We start from the raw sequence: 18,072 nt of genomic DNA, 5'->3' as shown, positions 1-18,072 counted from the left end.
TGTAGCTGTTCCACAATAAAGGATCATTATGGTTTATTTCAGAGGAAAGTTTCTGATGCTGCAGATAAAAAAACAAAACAGAGGAAGGACGACAGGTTGTGTAGTTACTGTGACAGCCAGAAGGGGGAGACAAAAGACAGAAACAACAGAAAGTAAACAGTGGATCTGCATCATTTAGATGATTATAGACAATAAAAAACATCCTCTGTCTTCAACCTCATGACATCAGTGGATAAAATGAAACTAAAAGGTTGTTAAACATTTTACTGATTTTTGCTCAAGTTATCGTCAGTAGGAACTAAAATAAAACTATTATTTACTGACTGGATCTGATCAGAATGCAGTCTTTAAAAAGTTTTCACCCCCAGAAGGTTTCTACTGTTACTGGATCATGATACCGCCACCACCATGCTTCACACCATGATGCCACCACCATGCTTCACATCATGATGCTGCCACCACCGTGCTTCACATCACGATGCCGCCACTACCGTGCTTCACATCACGATGATGCCACCACCATGCTTCACATCATGATGGTGCCACCACCATGCTTCACATCATGATGCTGCCACCACCGTGCTTCACATCACGATGCCGCCACTACCGTGCTTCACATCACGATGATGCCACCACCATGCTTCACATCATGATGCTGCCACCACCGTGCTTCACCATGATGCTGCCACCACCGTGCTTCACAAATGGGGATGGTGTGTTTGTGATGATGTTCAGTGTTTGGTGTCCATCACACATATCATCTAGTCTGATGGACATAAAGCTCCATCCTGGTCTCGTTAGAGCAAAGAACCTTCTTCCAGGTGTCTTCAGAGTCTCCACATGTCTTCTGGTGAACTCTAGTCCAGATTTAATTGGAGCTTTTTCCATCAGAGTCTTTCTCTTTGTCCCCATAAAGCTTTGACTGGTGAAGAACAGACAACAGTTGTTCTATGAACAGTCTCTAACATCTCAGCTGCTGAAGCTGGAACTCCTTCAGAGGAGTCATAGGTGTCTTGGTGGCCTCCCTCACTAGTCTCTTTCTTGTACTGCCACTCAGCTTTTCAAGACAAGCCGCTTTAGGATGGTTACTGAAAGCATCAGTCAGAACGGCACAAGAACATTTCAAAGATCCTGAAGATCTCCTGGAGTCCAGTTAAATCCATCTTTAAGAAATGGAAGGAAGATGGAACATGAATAAACCTGACTAGAGCAGGACGTCCTCAAGACCTGAGAGACTCGAGAGGGAGGCCACCAAGACTCCTATGACTATGAAACCTTCCATGGGGGTGAATACTTTCTCCTGTCAGTGTTTCTGTGACTCAGTTTCTGATTTATCTCTGCTGTCCGGTCTCGGTGAAGTCCAGGTTGATCCCAGACAGAAGTTCTCCTCCACAGCTTCGGTTCAGCAGCTCCTTCAGGGCCTCGTTGACGTCGTTGTTGAAGACAGTGGAGAAGCTACAGTTGGGGTAACCTCCACCTCCTCCATCCAGAGGAGAAGACCCCATCACCTCCTGGACCCACCTCAGCTCGTTGCTGAGCTCCAGTCTCAGGGCGTCGAAGTGGTTCTGCCGTTCCTGGTAGCGGTCGCTGATGGCGGCGAGGCTGCAGCTGAAGGTCTGCATGTCGTCCTGCAGGCTCCTCTTCAGGGCCTCCACCTTACGGAACTCGTAGCGGATCTGGGAGAGCTCGTGTCGGACGCCCTCGCTCTCCTCCTTGTACCAGGCCTCTTTGTCGTTGTAGATGGACACCATGGCGTCGATGTCCTCCTGCAGGGAGTCGTGGGCTGTGGCCAGGCTGGCGAAGGAGCTCTCCATCTGGTCGATGTCCTCCACCACCTGGGCGAAGCGCTCAAAGTTCACATAGGTGTTGTTGGGCGGCATGCTGGAGTGGGACTTGATGGTGTACTCCCTGAGGCGCTTGGTCTTCAGCTGGCGGCGCTCACGCTTCTTCGGCTCCAGGGATTTATTCTCCTCCTTGTGTTCATTGGACTGAAGGGTTTCAAGAAGAAAGAGTCAGAAACCGTCTGCAGAGACACTGATCTGTGATTGGCTAGTGCTCAGAGTTAGATTCCTAAATTATTCACTAAAAAACATGAGGGGAATGCTAAGAAAGAGTTACATCATTTTATTTTAATGAAGTTGTTGTTATTGAACTTCTGTGTAAAGCAGTTTGTAAACTAGACTTTACCTTGATCCACGGGTGATTCAGAGCATCTTGGATTGTTAATCTTTTCCTGTCAGATAAAAAAAAACAGCCTCATGTGAATGTGATAATCATTATGAAGTTGGAACTTCCTGTTTTAAGGTAAATATCAGTTTCTCTTATGTCTTGAGGTTGGAACTTCCTGTTTTAAGGTAAATATCAGTTTTTCTTATGTCTTGAAGTTAGAACTTCCTGTTTAGAGATGAAATCGATATCTCTTACTTTTTGAAGTCAGAACTTCCTGTTTAAGGGAATATTTTGGTCTCTCTTACTTCTTGTCCTTCTCCAGCAGCTGGCTGATGAACTTCTTGGCCAGGTCGCTGGTGTGGCAGAAGAACTCCTCATCGAATTCGTAGTTTATGGCCGAGATGTTTCCCAGAGTGTCCTGTTTGGTTTCTCCCAGGAAAGGAGAGGCTCCGCTGAGTCTGGAACCATCAGATCAGAATAATTAAACAGAACCAACAGATGAGGTTCTTAAACCATCAGAACTTCTGTCTTACAGGATGTAGGTGATGACTCCAATGCTCCACATGTCGGCTTCTAAACCCAGTGGCTCGTAGTTCACAATCTCTGGAGCTGAAGACAGAAAACAACAGACAGATTAATAAATAAACAGAAAATAGCTCCTGTAGACTTATTTCAACAAGTTTGTTTCACATCATGTTCGTCTGTATATTTTAAACAACTGGAGGTAAATTTGTTTGAAATTTGATTCACAGAAACTGAACCACCGTGCTTCAAACCATGATGCTGCCACCACCATGCTTCACATCATGATGGATTTCTTTTCAAAACTTTTAATGTTTCTGCAAGATAATTACATATCATATTTGTTATATTTCTGCTTTTTATGTTCTGATTTTATGTTAACTATTTTATTTTCTCACCTACAAACTCCGGCGTCCCAAAGATGTTTTTGAACTCGACTCCGGCTTCGATCTTGTGAGCGAGACCAAAGTCGATGAGTTTGATTCTGGGCAGCGGAACGTTCTTGTCCAGCAGCATGATGTTCTCCGGCTGCAGAATAATCAGCAAAGACAAACACACAGGAAGCAACTTTACGTGTTCAAAAGGTCACGTGTGTTTCACTGCATGTTTCTGTATTTTGTTCTGCTAATGAGCTCCTTGTCTGGAAGAATAAACTGATAAACTGATGGAGAATAATGGGTCGAAAGTGCTGCAATTTTCATTATATTTTATTTAAAATGATCTTACAGTCGTTTTCTTTCTTATATAGTGTTTTTTTATTAATTTATTTTTATTTTATTTCCTATTCTTTAGTTTTTTTTATTTAATTATTTTTATTTTATTTTAAATGATCTCCCACTGGCCCTGTTTTCTATTATGATTATTGATTATTAGCAAACTGAAAACCAAAAGTGCTGCAGTTTTATTTGTCTACTTCATTTTATTTAAAATAACCTTTGTGAGTAAATCTGATTTTTGTGTTTCTCATTATATATTTTTTATTATCGTATTTTAAGTCATCTAATGGAGTCAATCTTTTCTGTTTTCCTTTATTTAAACATAATAACTAATTAATAATTATTCGTAATGTTATTAAGTGCTGTAATTGTGTTTTTATATTTTTTGCATTTCTACTGAATTTTATTTGAAATGATCTCGTAGGGTCAATTTTATCTCTTTAATTTTTAAAATGTATTTCCAACAAGGAACTGACTAAATAATTGGTAAAAAGTACAGCAATTTTATAAAGAAATCATTTAAAGGTTATAAGGATTTTCTGCTCTGGAACAGAATATTTTTTATGGTTTTTAGTCAGGAAGCTTACATTAGTTTTCATCTGGTGTTAAAAGTCAGTAAAGTTGCTGATGGTTAAATAACAACAGTGCTATGCTAACAATGCTAACAGTGGAACTATGCTAACAGTGCTAACAATGCTAACTGTGTTAATTGTTAGCAGTGAAGCTGAATCGCTGCTAGCCATTGTCTCTAAACGTCTCACTGCAGATATTTTCTCTGGACGAACCTTGAGATCGAAGTGAGCGATCTTCCTGGCGTGGAGGTAATTAACTCCCTCCAGGATCTGCTTGATGAACTGAGTCGCCTCCTCCTCACTCAGAGACTCTTTCTGGGCCAAGAAGTCAAACAGCTCCCCACCAGAGACCCTGGAACACAACATTTAACATTTAACAGCCACGAGTTCTTAACGGCTGCAATAAAGACGTTCCCACATGGTTTTATTTCCATGAAATGATCCAACATCTCAGCAGAATCCAAGATTAGAGGAACACTGAAGGCAGATTTGTAGACATGAACTTTTCTTCTTTCCTCTGATAAATCCAGTTTGGAGCCTCAGATTTATGGTCTGTCCCTGAATATTAGACTGGATTTAAAGGATAATAAAGTAGCAGCAGCTCCAACAGCAACACTAGCTTTATATTAATAATCTGATCACAGGGAACAAGCAAGCACTTTGACTGAAAACTACATTCTGCAGCAACAAGGAGACATAAAATGACCACAAAGAGACAAATAACGACCACAAAGACACAAAGAATGATGACAAAAAATGCAAAATGACCACAAAATATACACAATGATGACCAAGAGACATAAAATGACCACAAAAAGAAAGTAAATGCCCACAGAAAGACACAAAATGACCATAAAAAGACATAAAATGACCACAAAGAGACACAAAGCAACCACAAAATGATTGCAAAATGATCACAAAATGATGCAAAAATGGCCACAAGACAAACAAAAATCACAAAAAGACATAGAATGACCATAAACACAAGGAGACATAAAACAGCAAAATGACCAAAAAAATGACCATAAAAAGAAACTAAATGACCACAAAAGATGTAAAATGATCATAAAAAGACATAAAACGACCACAAAATGAACACAAAATGACGTAAAATGACCACATAATGACTGCAACATGACCACAAAATGACCATAAAATGATGCAAAATGACCACAGGAGGACACAAAATGGCCACAAAAGAAATAAAAACCACAAAGAGATGCAAAATGACCAGAAAGAGGCACAAAATGAACACAAAACAATGCAAAGTGACCATAAAGAGGCATAAAATGACCACAAAAATACACAAAATGACCATAAAGAGTCATTAAATGAACACAAAACAAGAAAACTGATCACAAAGAGCCACAAAATGACCACAAGGAGACGCAAAATGACCACAAAGACGCACAAAATAACCAAAAAAACAACACAAAATGAGTGCAAAATGACCACAAACAGATAGAAGATGGCCAAAAAAAAATGTAAAATGATCACAAAAAGTTATAAAAATGAGCACAAAGGGACATAAAATGACCACAAAACAAACTAAATGTTCTGGCTTCATAAGAACCACTTATATTTCTTTTTTTGTGTTAAAATTTGTTCATAGGGACTATTTGTTTTGTTGTGATGTTTGACACTGTCCGGTTTATTTTGGTGTGACACCGGAAGTGATGCTGCCGACCACTTCCTGTCTAACAGCCGACGACGGCTAAGCTTGGCTGTGTCCGAAATGGCATACTAACGTACTACATACTCAATGAGTATATACTGTATACTACGTACTATAAGTATGATTAGAATGCCGACCGTTCACACCGTAGTATACTACTACGTTTCCCATAATGCATTTCAAACCTCCAATGACAAAAACCGGAAGTATGGCTATCAAATATCTCGGCTGAATGCCGGCTTCAGGTCGATTTTACGCTAACAAACAGTCGCATAATTAATGTGGCAATTTCAAGCCAGCACTCCTCATGCAGTTATTAGCCAGATTATGCGAATCATTTCAATTGTAGCTGCAGGCTACTGGAGGTAGCTGCTACTTGTTCTGTATGCAAAGCGAGCTGCTGCAACTAGCTGCTAGCATTCAGTAGCACGTTGTGAGGCGTCTGACAAATTTAAAACGTTGGTCAGAATCTGTGGGGTGATTAGGATGACTACTTAACCACATAAAATAAAATAAAAATCGCCCCGGTCCGGCCACATATCCCGCGGAGGCTTCCATTTTGGTGGGTAGCTCACAAAGCATTATGGGGCGGTTGAGTATGACTAGTGTGGTCACCGCGCATACTTTAAAATTTTCCGGAAATAGTATACATCCGGGTATTTCTCGCGTACTCAGTCTTTTCATACTATCTAATGTGAACGCACTACATACTTATTTTGACGTCACACTTCGTATGAGTAGTACGTTAGTATGCCATTTCGGACACAGCCCTTCTCTTGTACCTGACACACTGTGTTTTAAGCCAGCACTGCCTGTAAGTTACTGGAATGATATGTTCTGCAAGCGTAAGCTTAGTACTAACTGCTACGAGTTGCATAAGATGTTTCATGCCAGTAATTTATCCAAAATAATGTGTTTTACGAGACGTTAACATAGATGCTAATTAGCCATTCGCTAGCTTTAGCCCGTTAGCCTTTTTTAGATGTGCTCTGCTGTGTATAGTAGTCAGGAGACATTGTGATTCATTCTTTACATATCAGCTTATACTCAATATTCTGTTTCTTGTTTACAGTTTTACCATTCACTCATTCATCAAAACTCCATGCCATACATCCAGCAAATAAATAGGCGACAAAAGGAACAACAGTGTGTTTTTTCTGAGGTGATGGTTATCTGCCTGCCCAGCAAAGTGCGAGGGCAGGACACTAAATGACCACAAAAGACAAAAACTGATCACAAAGAGCCACAAAACGACCACAAGGAGACATACAATGACCACAAAGAGACACAAAATGACCAGAAAGAGGTACAAAATGGCCATAAAGAGACACCAAGTGGCCACAAAAAGACACAAAATGACTATAAAGAGACATAAAATGACCACAAGAGACAAATAAATGCCACAAAATGACCACAAGAACACACCAAATGGCCGCAGTCTGAGAGTTTGTCAGGTTAAAAATAGTCTAAATTAGTAAATTTAATATTTTTCTCACAGCTCCAGGATCAGAACCACATCGGTTCGGTTCTCATAGACGTCGTGCAGCGTCACGATGTTGGGATGCTGGATCTGCTGCAGGATGTCCACCTCCCTCTCGATCTCCTCCCGCCGGACACCTCTGGAGCTCGCCATGCTCTGACGCTTCTTTATGAACTTAGCAGCAAATTCCAGACCAGAACTCTTCTCTCTGCACTGCTTCACGATGGCAAACTGGCCACTGAAACGGAACCAAGAACCGATCCGAACTAAATTAGCAGATATAATACTGGTAGAAAGTAAACGGCTAAAGAAATGGATTAAACCTTTAGCTAAAAATAAATAGCGAAAACAATAGATTAAATGGTTGAAGAGACAAATTAGCTAAGGTAATGGATTAAATGGTCAGCTAACAGTAAATAGCTAAAAGTCATAGAATAAATGGTTAGCTGAAAGTAAATAGTTAGCTAAAATTAAAGGATTAAATGGTTGGCTAACAGTGAATAGTTAGCTAAAAGTAACAGATTAAATGCGAAGCTGAAAATAAAAAGCTAAAAGTTCAAGGTTTAAATGATTAGCTAACAGTAAAGAAGTAGTTAAATGTATTAGATTGAGTAGTTAGCTAACAGTAATTATTTAGCTAAAAGTAATGGTCTAAATGGTTAGCTAACCATAAATAGCTAAAAGCACTAGATTAAATGACTAGTTAACATTAAATGGTTTGCTAAAAAGTAAGACACTAAATGTGTAGCTAATAGTAGAAAGTTAAAAGCAATGGATTAAATGATTAGCTAACAGTAAAGAGTTGGCTAAAAGTCATGGATTAAATGATTAGCTAACAGTGAATAGTTAGCTAAAAGTAAAGGATTAAATGGTCAGCTAACAGTAAAGAGTAGGTATTAGATTAAGTAGTTACCTAAGAGTAATTATTTAGCTAAAAGTAATGGATTAAATGGTTAGCTAACAGTAAATGTCTAGCTAAAAGTAAAGGAATAAATGGTTAGTGAACAGTGAATAGTTTGCTTAAAGTACTAGACTAAATATGAAGCAAACAGTAAAAAGCTAAAAGTAAAGGTGTAAACAATTAGCTAACAGTAAAGAGTTAGTTAAAGGTATTAGATTCAGTTGTTAGCTAAGAAGAATTGTTTTGCTAAAAGTAATGGACTAAATGGTTAGCTAACAGTGAAGAGTCAGCTACAAGTCTTAGAATAACTGGCTAGCTTTCAGTAAATAGTTAGCTACATAAAAAGGATTAAACAGTGAGCTGGCAGTAAATAGTTTGCTAAAAGTAATGGAGTAAATGTTAGCTATCAATGAATAGGTAGCTCAAAGTAATGGTTTGCTGGCTAGCCTTGTGTGGAAAGTAGCATAGTATGTCTCTTAGAAAACATCATAGTACAGCCTTTGGTATGAAAAAACGCCATCAACTAGTGATGTTACGCCCGAGCCAGTTTGCTCGACACAGTGCCGAGCTTCTGAAGCGGAAGTGTTCTGAGACGGTGTTTCGATCCCTGCTTCAGCACGCCCACAATCACGTGACTATCGAGAGCGAGGCCTCGTTCATGCAAACTTTGAAGGGGTGGGACATTTCAATCTGTCCAGGTCTTAAAAGGCATAGGGGTCTGATTCACTCCTCAAATTGTGGGTTTTTGAGAGGAGGAGATTACGCTAGTGCATTTGCCATTTCTCATTTTGAGAGAAGTTAGGGAGAGTATACATTTAGTTAGAATTTAGATATATCTAGTTGCATTAAATACATTAAATAATACACAGATACATATGCATAGATTCACACATACACAACATACATTCATTCATAGAAACACACTACACATATATGCACACAAACATACATATATAACGTTTTAAATCATTCATTGCAAGTACAAAGCAGTGTGAGACAAGCAGTCCTGAGGCTTTTTCAGTTTTTTCAGCTTGGATGCAGTTCTGACACATGACCAGCAGATGTCACTCTTCTGGTTGTCTTCGAAGCAATGTGTCATTCTAGAAGCAGATGTGTCAAAGTGGTTCATTGCTTCATGAAGCTTCGATTTCACCATCACTACCATCAACCCCTCTGTACTGGACCACAGTTAGTACAGTCTGGTTCCCCCTTCTATAAATCTGCTTGGAATCTTCCACTTCCTGTTTGTCAAAGTGGCCTTCTACCTGGACAGGTTTTGTTGGAGCTCATGCAACAAACATTTTGGGTAACTGCACTTTAATATGGATGGATGACACTGAATTAGTCTGTTTTAATGAGACTGAGTTCAGATGTGTAGCTCTGTCATTAAATAGGAAATTATTTCTCAGAATTCAGCTATGAGGGCTGAAATTTTCTAAGTCCCACAGTAGATCTCTGTTAGATTTAACTTTCAGGACAGTCCAAGGACTGAAACCTTCTAAGTTCCTGAGTAGTTCTCGGTTAGTTTGAACCTTCAGACAGTCTGAGGACTGAAGTTTTAAAAGTCTCTCAGTACTTCTGTGTTAGTTTGAACTTTGTGGTTAACAGAAGCCTTAAAACTTGTGACCATGAGTCTTGATTTCACATTTAGAACATCCATCTGAGTTCTTCTCAGACCTTCACCTGTGGGTTCTTTAGAAATCCTCAACAAACTTTGATTCTCTTCACTGAACAGTAAAGTTTGTGGAGATCAGAAGGTAACATTAGTTTGATCGATGCCTTCAACTACTAGTAGACTTTATCTGGAAAGCAGTTTTCTGAAATGAGCTCTTAGTAAATCTGTCCACAGTCAAACCAAGAACACAGAAAGAGGAAATGTTTGAAGAAACAACTTGATGTTTTCATTTCAGACTAGAAAACGCTTTAAGACCTTTATCTGTTTTTGCTCTTTTTCGTTTTATCGTCTCTTCTGTTTAATTTGATCTTCTAAAGTCTAACTGGTGTCTTTTACAATGTTTGTCTTTAGTTTGATTCTTCTTAAATGTTTAGTTTTGCTCTTTTCTCACCTTTTATTCTTTTCTAATGTCTGATTTGATTTTGAAATGTTTTGTCTTTTTAATGTTTAATTGTTGTTTTTTCAAATGTTTTATCGGCTTGTTTGAAAAATTTCCTTTTCTTTCCCAATGTTTAATTTTTAGATTAAATCTTTAAGGTTTCTCTTTTTAAATGTTTTACCACCTTTTAATGTTTCATTTTCATTTTAAATGCTTCATGGTATTTTCTGTTTAATTCCTATTTAAAGTTTTGTCTTGAAGATTCATTTTTCTAGTTAAACATTTAATTTTTTAATTAAATGTTTTGTCTTTTAAAGGTTTAATCTAATTGTTTTGTATTTTTTACGTTTCATATTCCTGTTTAATTGTATTTTTAAATGTTTATCTAAAATATTTCATCTTTAATGTTTAATATTTTGTTTAAAAATGTTTAATTTTATAATTACATGTTTTGTATCTTCTGTTTAATTATCTAATTAAATATTTTGTCTATTCAATATAATTGAATTGTATTTAATGTTTAATTTTCCTTTAAAAAGTTTTATTGTATTAAATGTTTTTCCTTTGATTTAATTGCTTTTTAATGTAATTTATTTCTTTAATCTTTTTTTCTGTCAAGATTTAAACCCCAACCTTAAAATGAAACAAACCCTTAAATCACAATAAAATTCTTCTGTTGTCACAATCATGAGTTAGTCACTTATTCAGTTTATCAATTCAACTTTGTTTAGAACCTTTCACACAGATGACAAAACTACACAAGCAAAGAGAATAAACTGCTAAAACTATGATTAAAACTCAAACATATTAAAAAAAAAAAGATTAAACATGGTAATAAAATGTGTTGTGTTCAGGGATGGAGGGAGTTTATTGAAGTCTTCTTGGGCTCACACGTCAAATCATTTAAAACAGAAACTTGATACTCAGTTTAAGGAAACTGCAGAGCGACAGAAGAACCAACAATATCTCCTGTTTTCTCCTTTAATGAGTCGACTCTTCTGGTGCTTTCAGACCAAAGAACTACAGACTCTTCACAACCTGCTCAAACTCTTGGTACAGGACCTCACCACACGGGTCAACAAGGTTTCCTTCTCATTTCTACTCTGAAGCTCACCTTCTCCTGCTCAAACTGCTGACAAATGTTTGTGCTGCTCTAAAGTCTGGTCTCCAGAACTTCCTAAAAACTCTCAAAGTCTCTTCTGCTGCAGGTTGCTTTGTAGAACTGTTCCAGAAAACCTCACTAAACCACATGGAGGGGCCTCAAGATAGTCGTCCTAATGAAACCGTACAAAAACCAAACTAGCACAACCCAAATGCTAAAGTCTCCTGCAGCCTACCAGAGAAGCTCTTTAAACAGAGAATCAGGACAGGAACTCTTACCTTCTGGACAACCAACGTTGGTTCACAAACAACCAAAAACCTCTAAAGACTCACTACAGCCAAGATAAAGACACAACTCAGCTGCACCAAATCCACTAATCACTGCACACATTAGCACCATGTGCTAACTGTGGCTAAAGAACCACATTTACCAAGACAACTATCCAGTACAAAGCCCTAAAACACACCAAGAAACACATTAAAGAGGATTTTACTGCTGGAAGCTGCGAGCCAACGCCTAAAGAACAAACTAAAGCAACGGAGGAAAACCCGGTTCAGTGAAGAGAAGCAGAAGAAATGTTTGACTGCAGACATAAAGCAGGAAGACACTGAGCTGCTCAGGTGTTCCTGATGACACCAAGCAGCCACCTGGACAGCCAATAGGAACACAGCTTACTGGAAGTCCAGAGGGCTGGCTTAGTGAAGGAAATATAGTTTAAAGTTGAAGCAGAAAGTTAACAGAGAAAATTGAAAACCACCTTCTGATCCCTGAAATCTCCGAGTTTTCACACAAAGAACACCTGAACATGTCAGACTGGTTCCATAGTAGAACCTTCACTGTAAAAACATCATAGTATGGTGTGTTGCTTGAAAAACATTACGACCGGCTGTCTAGGAGCGACACAAAAACAGGACAAACGCTGGTTTCCAGGGGGTGAAAGAGTAAGTTTACAACAACACAACATGTGAGCAGAAAAATCACAAAGTCTGTCTTTAGTTGAGCTGAAAATATTAGTTTTTGTCTTTTTATTGACCAAACTTTTCAGGAAGTAGATGAAGAATAATTAAAGCTCTCCTGTAGAAGTCCAACTTCTTTTGGATCCTTGTGGAGAGTTTAGTCTTAGAGTTTGTAAAGCTGTTGAGTTTTGAGAGTCACATGGATTGTTTTGACATTTAATAGAGAGTTTAATGTCTGACTGTAATTCTGTTCAGTGAATGGATATTTAAGTTATGAAGATAAATTTAGTTTTTGCTTCAGCACATTTTATTGTTTAGTTGCTGATGTGGTCAACTTGAAGCTGTTGAGAGCATTAAAATCCTCCAAGACAAATGTTACAAAGTGGTTGCTGGAGTTATTTCAATTATGCAGGTATTTATGGGAAATACTGAGATGTGTTGTGCTCATCCAGCCACAGAACTTTCATCCATACATTACATGAAGGACCATTTTCAATACTGCCTGCCCTTACTCTGTTTTTTTTTTTTTTTTTCAGATTTTTTAAGCTCAGTGTTTGTTTTTTTATTATCCCTTAATGTTATCTCTATAAACAAGATTTTAACAGGCAAAATTCTCTTAAATTAAACCGGAATGCAGGAAATATGATCAATAATTTTCAAAATTAGACCCCCAGTCAGCATCCCAGACCAAATCTCACTCTAAGATCTGGTCACAAGTTGGCAGCCCTGATAGGGTAAAATGACGTTTATTTAAAATCAAATCAAATAAACCATTCTTCGGTAGTAATTTATGAGCTGTGACTTTAATAACAATCCAAACTGATACAAACTACAAATCCTGACTTATTATCCACTTTAGTGTGAACTAAAATCATGACTGTGTGTGTGATCATAAAACTACACCATGGTTTTATTTTGCAGTTCTAAATGAATAACTCCAGGGCTGCGGTTGGTTTGTGATTATAGTTCACCGCTCACATTTTCCCCACCACAGGCCAACATCTATTTGTAGTGACACACATATTCTGCTGTAGGAATAGAGTCTGGCATCAATCATAATCACAGATAAACATCACAATACAAGAAAACACACGATGCAAAGTGAGGTAAAATACTTATTCAATCATTACAGTGCAGCTGCAGCTATATTTTATAGTTAATTTGACTAATTTGTAAGATGAGCTGTACTTCGCGTCTGCAGCAGATTTAACCGCCGCTAAAAATAGAAGGCGCCTTTAAAAAGCAGCTGTCTGGTCCCACAACACAACACTTGGTTTCTGTCTTCTTTGACTTCTGGACACTCGAAATCACTCAAATCTTGTGGACAAATTCCACATTAGCAGTTAATGATTAATGATTTGGTGTAATTTCCATCTTGTTTCCATGAGTTCTTAATCATGCAACGGCTGTTTTACAGTATTTTTGTTTAAACTGTTATTTATTTTACGTATTTTTACACCAGCAACAAAACAAGACACTAATTTTCTTCTCTGTGTTCTATTTTGCTTAAACTGTTCAAATATTTGAATGAAGGCTGTGAATCTGTAATTAAACAAAACAAAGTACTAGATAAACCATCAAGAGAAAAGTTCTAAACGGTTTGCAAAAAATAACTGAATAGTTAGTGACAAATTAGTGATTGATTAAATTATTAGCTAGAAGGAAGGAATTAGTTAAAAGTACTAATATAAATGGTTAGCTAACAGTAAATAGTAAGCTAAAAGTAAAAGATGAAATGGTTAGCTAACAGTAAATAGTTACCTAAAAGCACTAGATTAAATAGTTAGCGAACAGTAAATAGTTAGCTAACAGTGACGAGCTAGCTAAAAGTAACAGACTAAATGGAAAGCTACCAGTAAAACGGTAGAAGTAAAGGAGTAAACGATTAGCTAACAGTAAAGAGTTGGATTAAATGGCTAAAGTAGCTAGTTAGCTAAAGAAATAGATTAAATTATCACCTAAAAATAATGAGTTAGTCAAAATTACTAATTGAACTTGTTAGCTAATAGTAAATAGTTAGCTAAAAGTAAAGGCTTAAATGGTTAGCTACCAGTGAATAGTTAGCTAAAAGTAAAGGATTAAAGGGTTAGCTAACAGTGAAAAGTTAGCAAAAAATTAATTAATTAAAAGGATAGCTAACAATGAATAGTATGCTGAAAGTAATGGACGTTTACTTTTAGCTAACACTATGTAGTTTGCTAAAAGTAAAGGCTTAAATGGTTAGCTAACAGTGAATTAGTTAGCTAAAAGTACTCGATAAAATACGAAGCTGACAGTGAAAAACTAAATGTACAGGATTAAACGATTAGCTAACAGTAAAGAGTTGGATTAAATGGCTAAAATAGCAAGTTTGCTAAAGTAATAGATTAAAAAATTAAGACTTAGTTAAAAGTACTAGTTTAACTAAATAGCTAACAGTAAATAGTTAACAGTGAATAGCTAACAGCGAATAACTTGTTAAAAGTAATAAACTAAATGTGAAGCTAACAACTACAAGTAAAGGATTAAATGATTAGCTAACAGTAAAGAGTTAGTTAAAGGTATTAGATTAAGCTGTTAGCGAAGTGTAATTATTCGGCTAAAAGCATTAATTAAAGGGTTTGATAACAGTAAATCATGCTTATGTTATTTTATCTTTATGCTAAACTATGCAGCTGTAAAAATATATATATATTTACATTTTGAAGCTAATAAAATATGCAATTTATCCATCTAACGGCAAGTTTCTGCAATATACTGATAAAACCTGAATTACTGTCATTTACACTAAACTTATTCGTCAGATATAAAAATATATATCTTCAAAATGTGAAAAAATTGTGAATATGCACATTATTATCCCCTAAAAATTAAAATTAACTTATTTAAATTGTTGTATTTTAGTCTGAGCAGCATCCAAAACCCAAAAATTTAGAGTTTAGTAGCACAAATAATCAGTAAATATACACATTTCAAGAGACTGTTGGGTTAAATCTATTAAGTATAAAATTACAAAAATCAACAAATCAGCTGATAAAATAATTTTAAATGTAGTAAATGTGAAGCACCTGTTGGTTTCTATGCCGAAGGTCTGAGTCATGTTTTTAAAAAAAACACACTTTTATTCATTAAATTACATTTAGAACATATGCAAACATTGAGTGCAGATTTTAAATTATTATTTTTACCTTCCCAGCTCTTCACCAATCTCATAGAAATCCTCCACTTTCTGTTGCTTGAATAAATCCATTTCTGCAGGTTTCACTTTTATATTTGCAGTTAGAATTAATCTTCAGTTTTCATCTGTTAACCTGTAAAAGAAAACAGATTTCATAGTGAATAACCTGTAAAACAGCAGAATGTCTACAGGATCAGTGCTGCTAATGAAAGAGTTTTTAATAGACTCTCAGTCTGTTCATGTAAATGTCACCAGCAGCTGAATCTGATGGAAACATCGAGCAGTCATAAAACTGAAGTTATTATTGAAGTTTAATGCAGAACTAAGCAGCATGCAGTGAGTATAAACGTCGTACCGAATTAAAATGCTTCATGTCCTCCAGTTCCGAGTCTGTCTGCAGAGTTTAGTCCCACAAACCACGAGGAATAAACACGTAGCCCCTCAGCCTCATTCCGAAATCCATTCAGAAAACTACCAATTTAAGACCGCGCTGATCATAGACACGACGACTGTGTAATTGTGGAAAGTCGGGGAAAATGTTACAAGAAATTACTTTATATGTGTTTATTGTACCCCGAATCGTAACGTGAATCAAATATAATGAGATGATTATCATTTAAGGGCAAAAATATTTGTAGTTTTCAAGAAATACGCGTAAACGATTAGATTTGGCGTTTTACAACGGAGATTTGGCGACAATGCGCGCTCTCGTCTCCTCACTCGACCACCTGTTCGGCTCGCGCCTGAAGCTTTGTCACCTGTTGTGTCGCCCGCAGCAGCTGTGACGCCGGAAAATGTAGTTTTGTAGTAGTTAATGAGTGACTTTTAATTAAAACCTTCATTTAGTGGCTTTTTTTGTGATGATAAATATTTATGTAGTATACACTATATATAGTGATCAAATATTCATCAGTGCTGATCTGTTGATGAACTAAAATGTTTTTAATGATGAGTTCATAAAACCCAAATAAATAAAACGGATTAAAACATTTTGTTGCTATTTTTGTTCTCAGTTCTGATTGTGGTGAGTAGACTTCTCTGTAGGGGGCGCTACAGTTAATCTCTGCAGAATAAAACGGTGTTCTGTTTATTTTATCATTTGTTGGTTTTGAATGCTACTGACACTTTTTATTTTTTACTTCGACCTCACAAATGTATGTTTAGATTTATTTGTTGTGAAATTTTTCTGTAAAATAAAATATTATTTAATAAAATGTCCAACCACAGTTTAAACACAACTAAAAGTGAACGCTTCCTGTTAAAGTTCAATCTGGGACGAGGAACTGAGATAGTAAAATTAAAGTGTCGGCTCACTGGGAGGCAGAGCAGACTAACTGGCTGGACTGGAACAATACCAGCAGTCAGGAATAGTCAAATGAGGCTCCTCTTCCTCTGCAGCCTCACCTGGCCAGCTCCTGTTCACCTGTTCAGCTCCCAAGATGGACACCAGCTCTGGAGGTCTGAGGGATCCGGGTTCTGGAGGTCTGAGGGATCCGGGTTCTGGAGGTCTGAGGGATCCGGGTTCTGGAGGTCTGAGGGATCCGGGTTCTGGAGGGCTGAAGGATCTGGTTCTGAGGTGGTTCACTGAGACTCAGGCACCGAACATCCTACAGAACGGAAACTTCCCTGACTGGTTCCAGGGATTTGCTGCCAGACAGTAAGAATCAGAAAAATCTGAAATGCAACTTTTAATGCAGAGACTTTATTTATACAGTATTACATTATATATAGTGTATATGTAGTATTTACTGTATACATAGGATTACATTATATACAGTATATAAAGTATATGCTGTATATATGGTGTATATAGTATTTACAGTATTACATTATATACAGTGTGCACAGTCTCCAGGCCTCTTTAGAGTGCACTGACTGCAACTGTTTCCTTAACGCATGTGACAACATGGATGAACTGACATACTATCTCTTCCTATATCACTTTCTGTACAGACTCTGAAATTCAGACTAAAAAAGTGATTACGTGTCCTAATAACAAACCATGAATAACAAAGGAACTTAAATCTGTCATTAGCAAAAAGAAACAAATATTTTTCTCGGGTGATCTTTTAGAAAGAAAGGCTTGTTCAAGGGAAGTTAAAAATGAAATAAAGAAAGCAAAAATGAATTATAGAAATAAGATTGAAAATCAGTATCCTAAGGGTGACCTCAGAGCAGCCTGGAAGGGCATTAAATCCATGGCATCCATCAACCATTGGGACTGTGAGCCCAAACAGATCATCAGTATAAATGGTATAAATGACAGGGATCTCCCTAATACTTTTAACTCGTTCTTTAGTAGGTTTGAGAGGACTGACCTGTAGGAACATTGTTCAAACCTCAAAAAGGTTCTTGAACATACTAAGATAAATGACCTGGTGATAGCTCAGGAGAGTGTCACCAAACATCTAAGAAAGGTGAATGTCCTTAAAGCTGCTGGCCCTGATTCCATCTGTGGCAGAACAACTGTGCTGAACAGCTCAGTGGGGTCTTCACAAAACTGTTTCAGTTGTGTCTAAACAGCGGCTATATCCCTAAACTGTGGAAAACCTCCAACATCATTCCCCTGCCTAAATGTAAACAGCCTAAAGAACTCAATGAATTCAGGCCCATACACACGTGGACAAAATTGTTGGTACCCCTCAGTTAAAGAAGGAAAAACCCACAATTCTCACTGAAATCACTTGAAACTCACAGAAGTAACAATAAATAAAAATTTATTGAAAATTAAATAATCAAAATCAGCCATCACTTTTGAATTGTTGATT

At 37.1% G+C, this 18,072-nt stretch overlaps 1 protein-coding gene across 1 annotated transcript; it reads right to left on the bottom strand.

The window, feature by feature from the left end:
• Positions 1-72: 72 nt before the first annotated feature.
• On the bottom strand, positions 73-15,751 carry dapk2a (death-associated protein kinase 2a). Its single transcript, XM_022221007.2, has 9 exons — positions 15,660-15,751; positions 15,315-15,437; positions 7,151-7,372; positions 4,193-4,331; positions 3,090-3,219; positions 2,703-2,778; positions 2,475-2,627; positions 2,188-2,233; positions 73-1,988 (listed from the first exon to the last, which is right to left on the bottom strand). Exons 2-9 carry the CDS (start codon positions 15,374-15,376, stop codon positions 1,332-1,334), a joined length of 1,485 nt encoding a protein of 494 aa, XP_022076699.1. The 5' UTR covers positions 15,377-15,437; positions 15,660-15,751; the 3' UTR covers positions 73-1,331.
• Between the last annotated feature and the right edge of the window lie 2,321 nt (positions 15,752-18,072).

Source organism: Acanthochromis polyacanthus, chromosome 2 (assembly GCF_021347895.1).
Source record: "Acanthochromis polyacanthus isolate Apoly-LR-REF ecotype Palm Island chromosome 2, KAUST_Apoly_ChrSc, whole genome shotgun sequence".
Taxonomy (NCBI): Eukaryota; Metazoa; Chordata; class Actinopteri; family Pomacentridae; genus Acanthochromis; species Acanthochromis polyacanthus.
The sequence above is the reverse complement of the archived record's forward strand: the minus strand, read 5'-3'. Positions and strand labels throughout refer to the sequence as shown.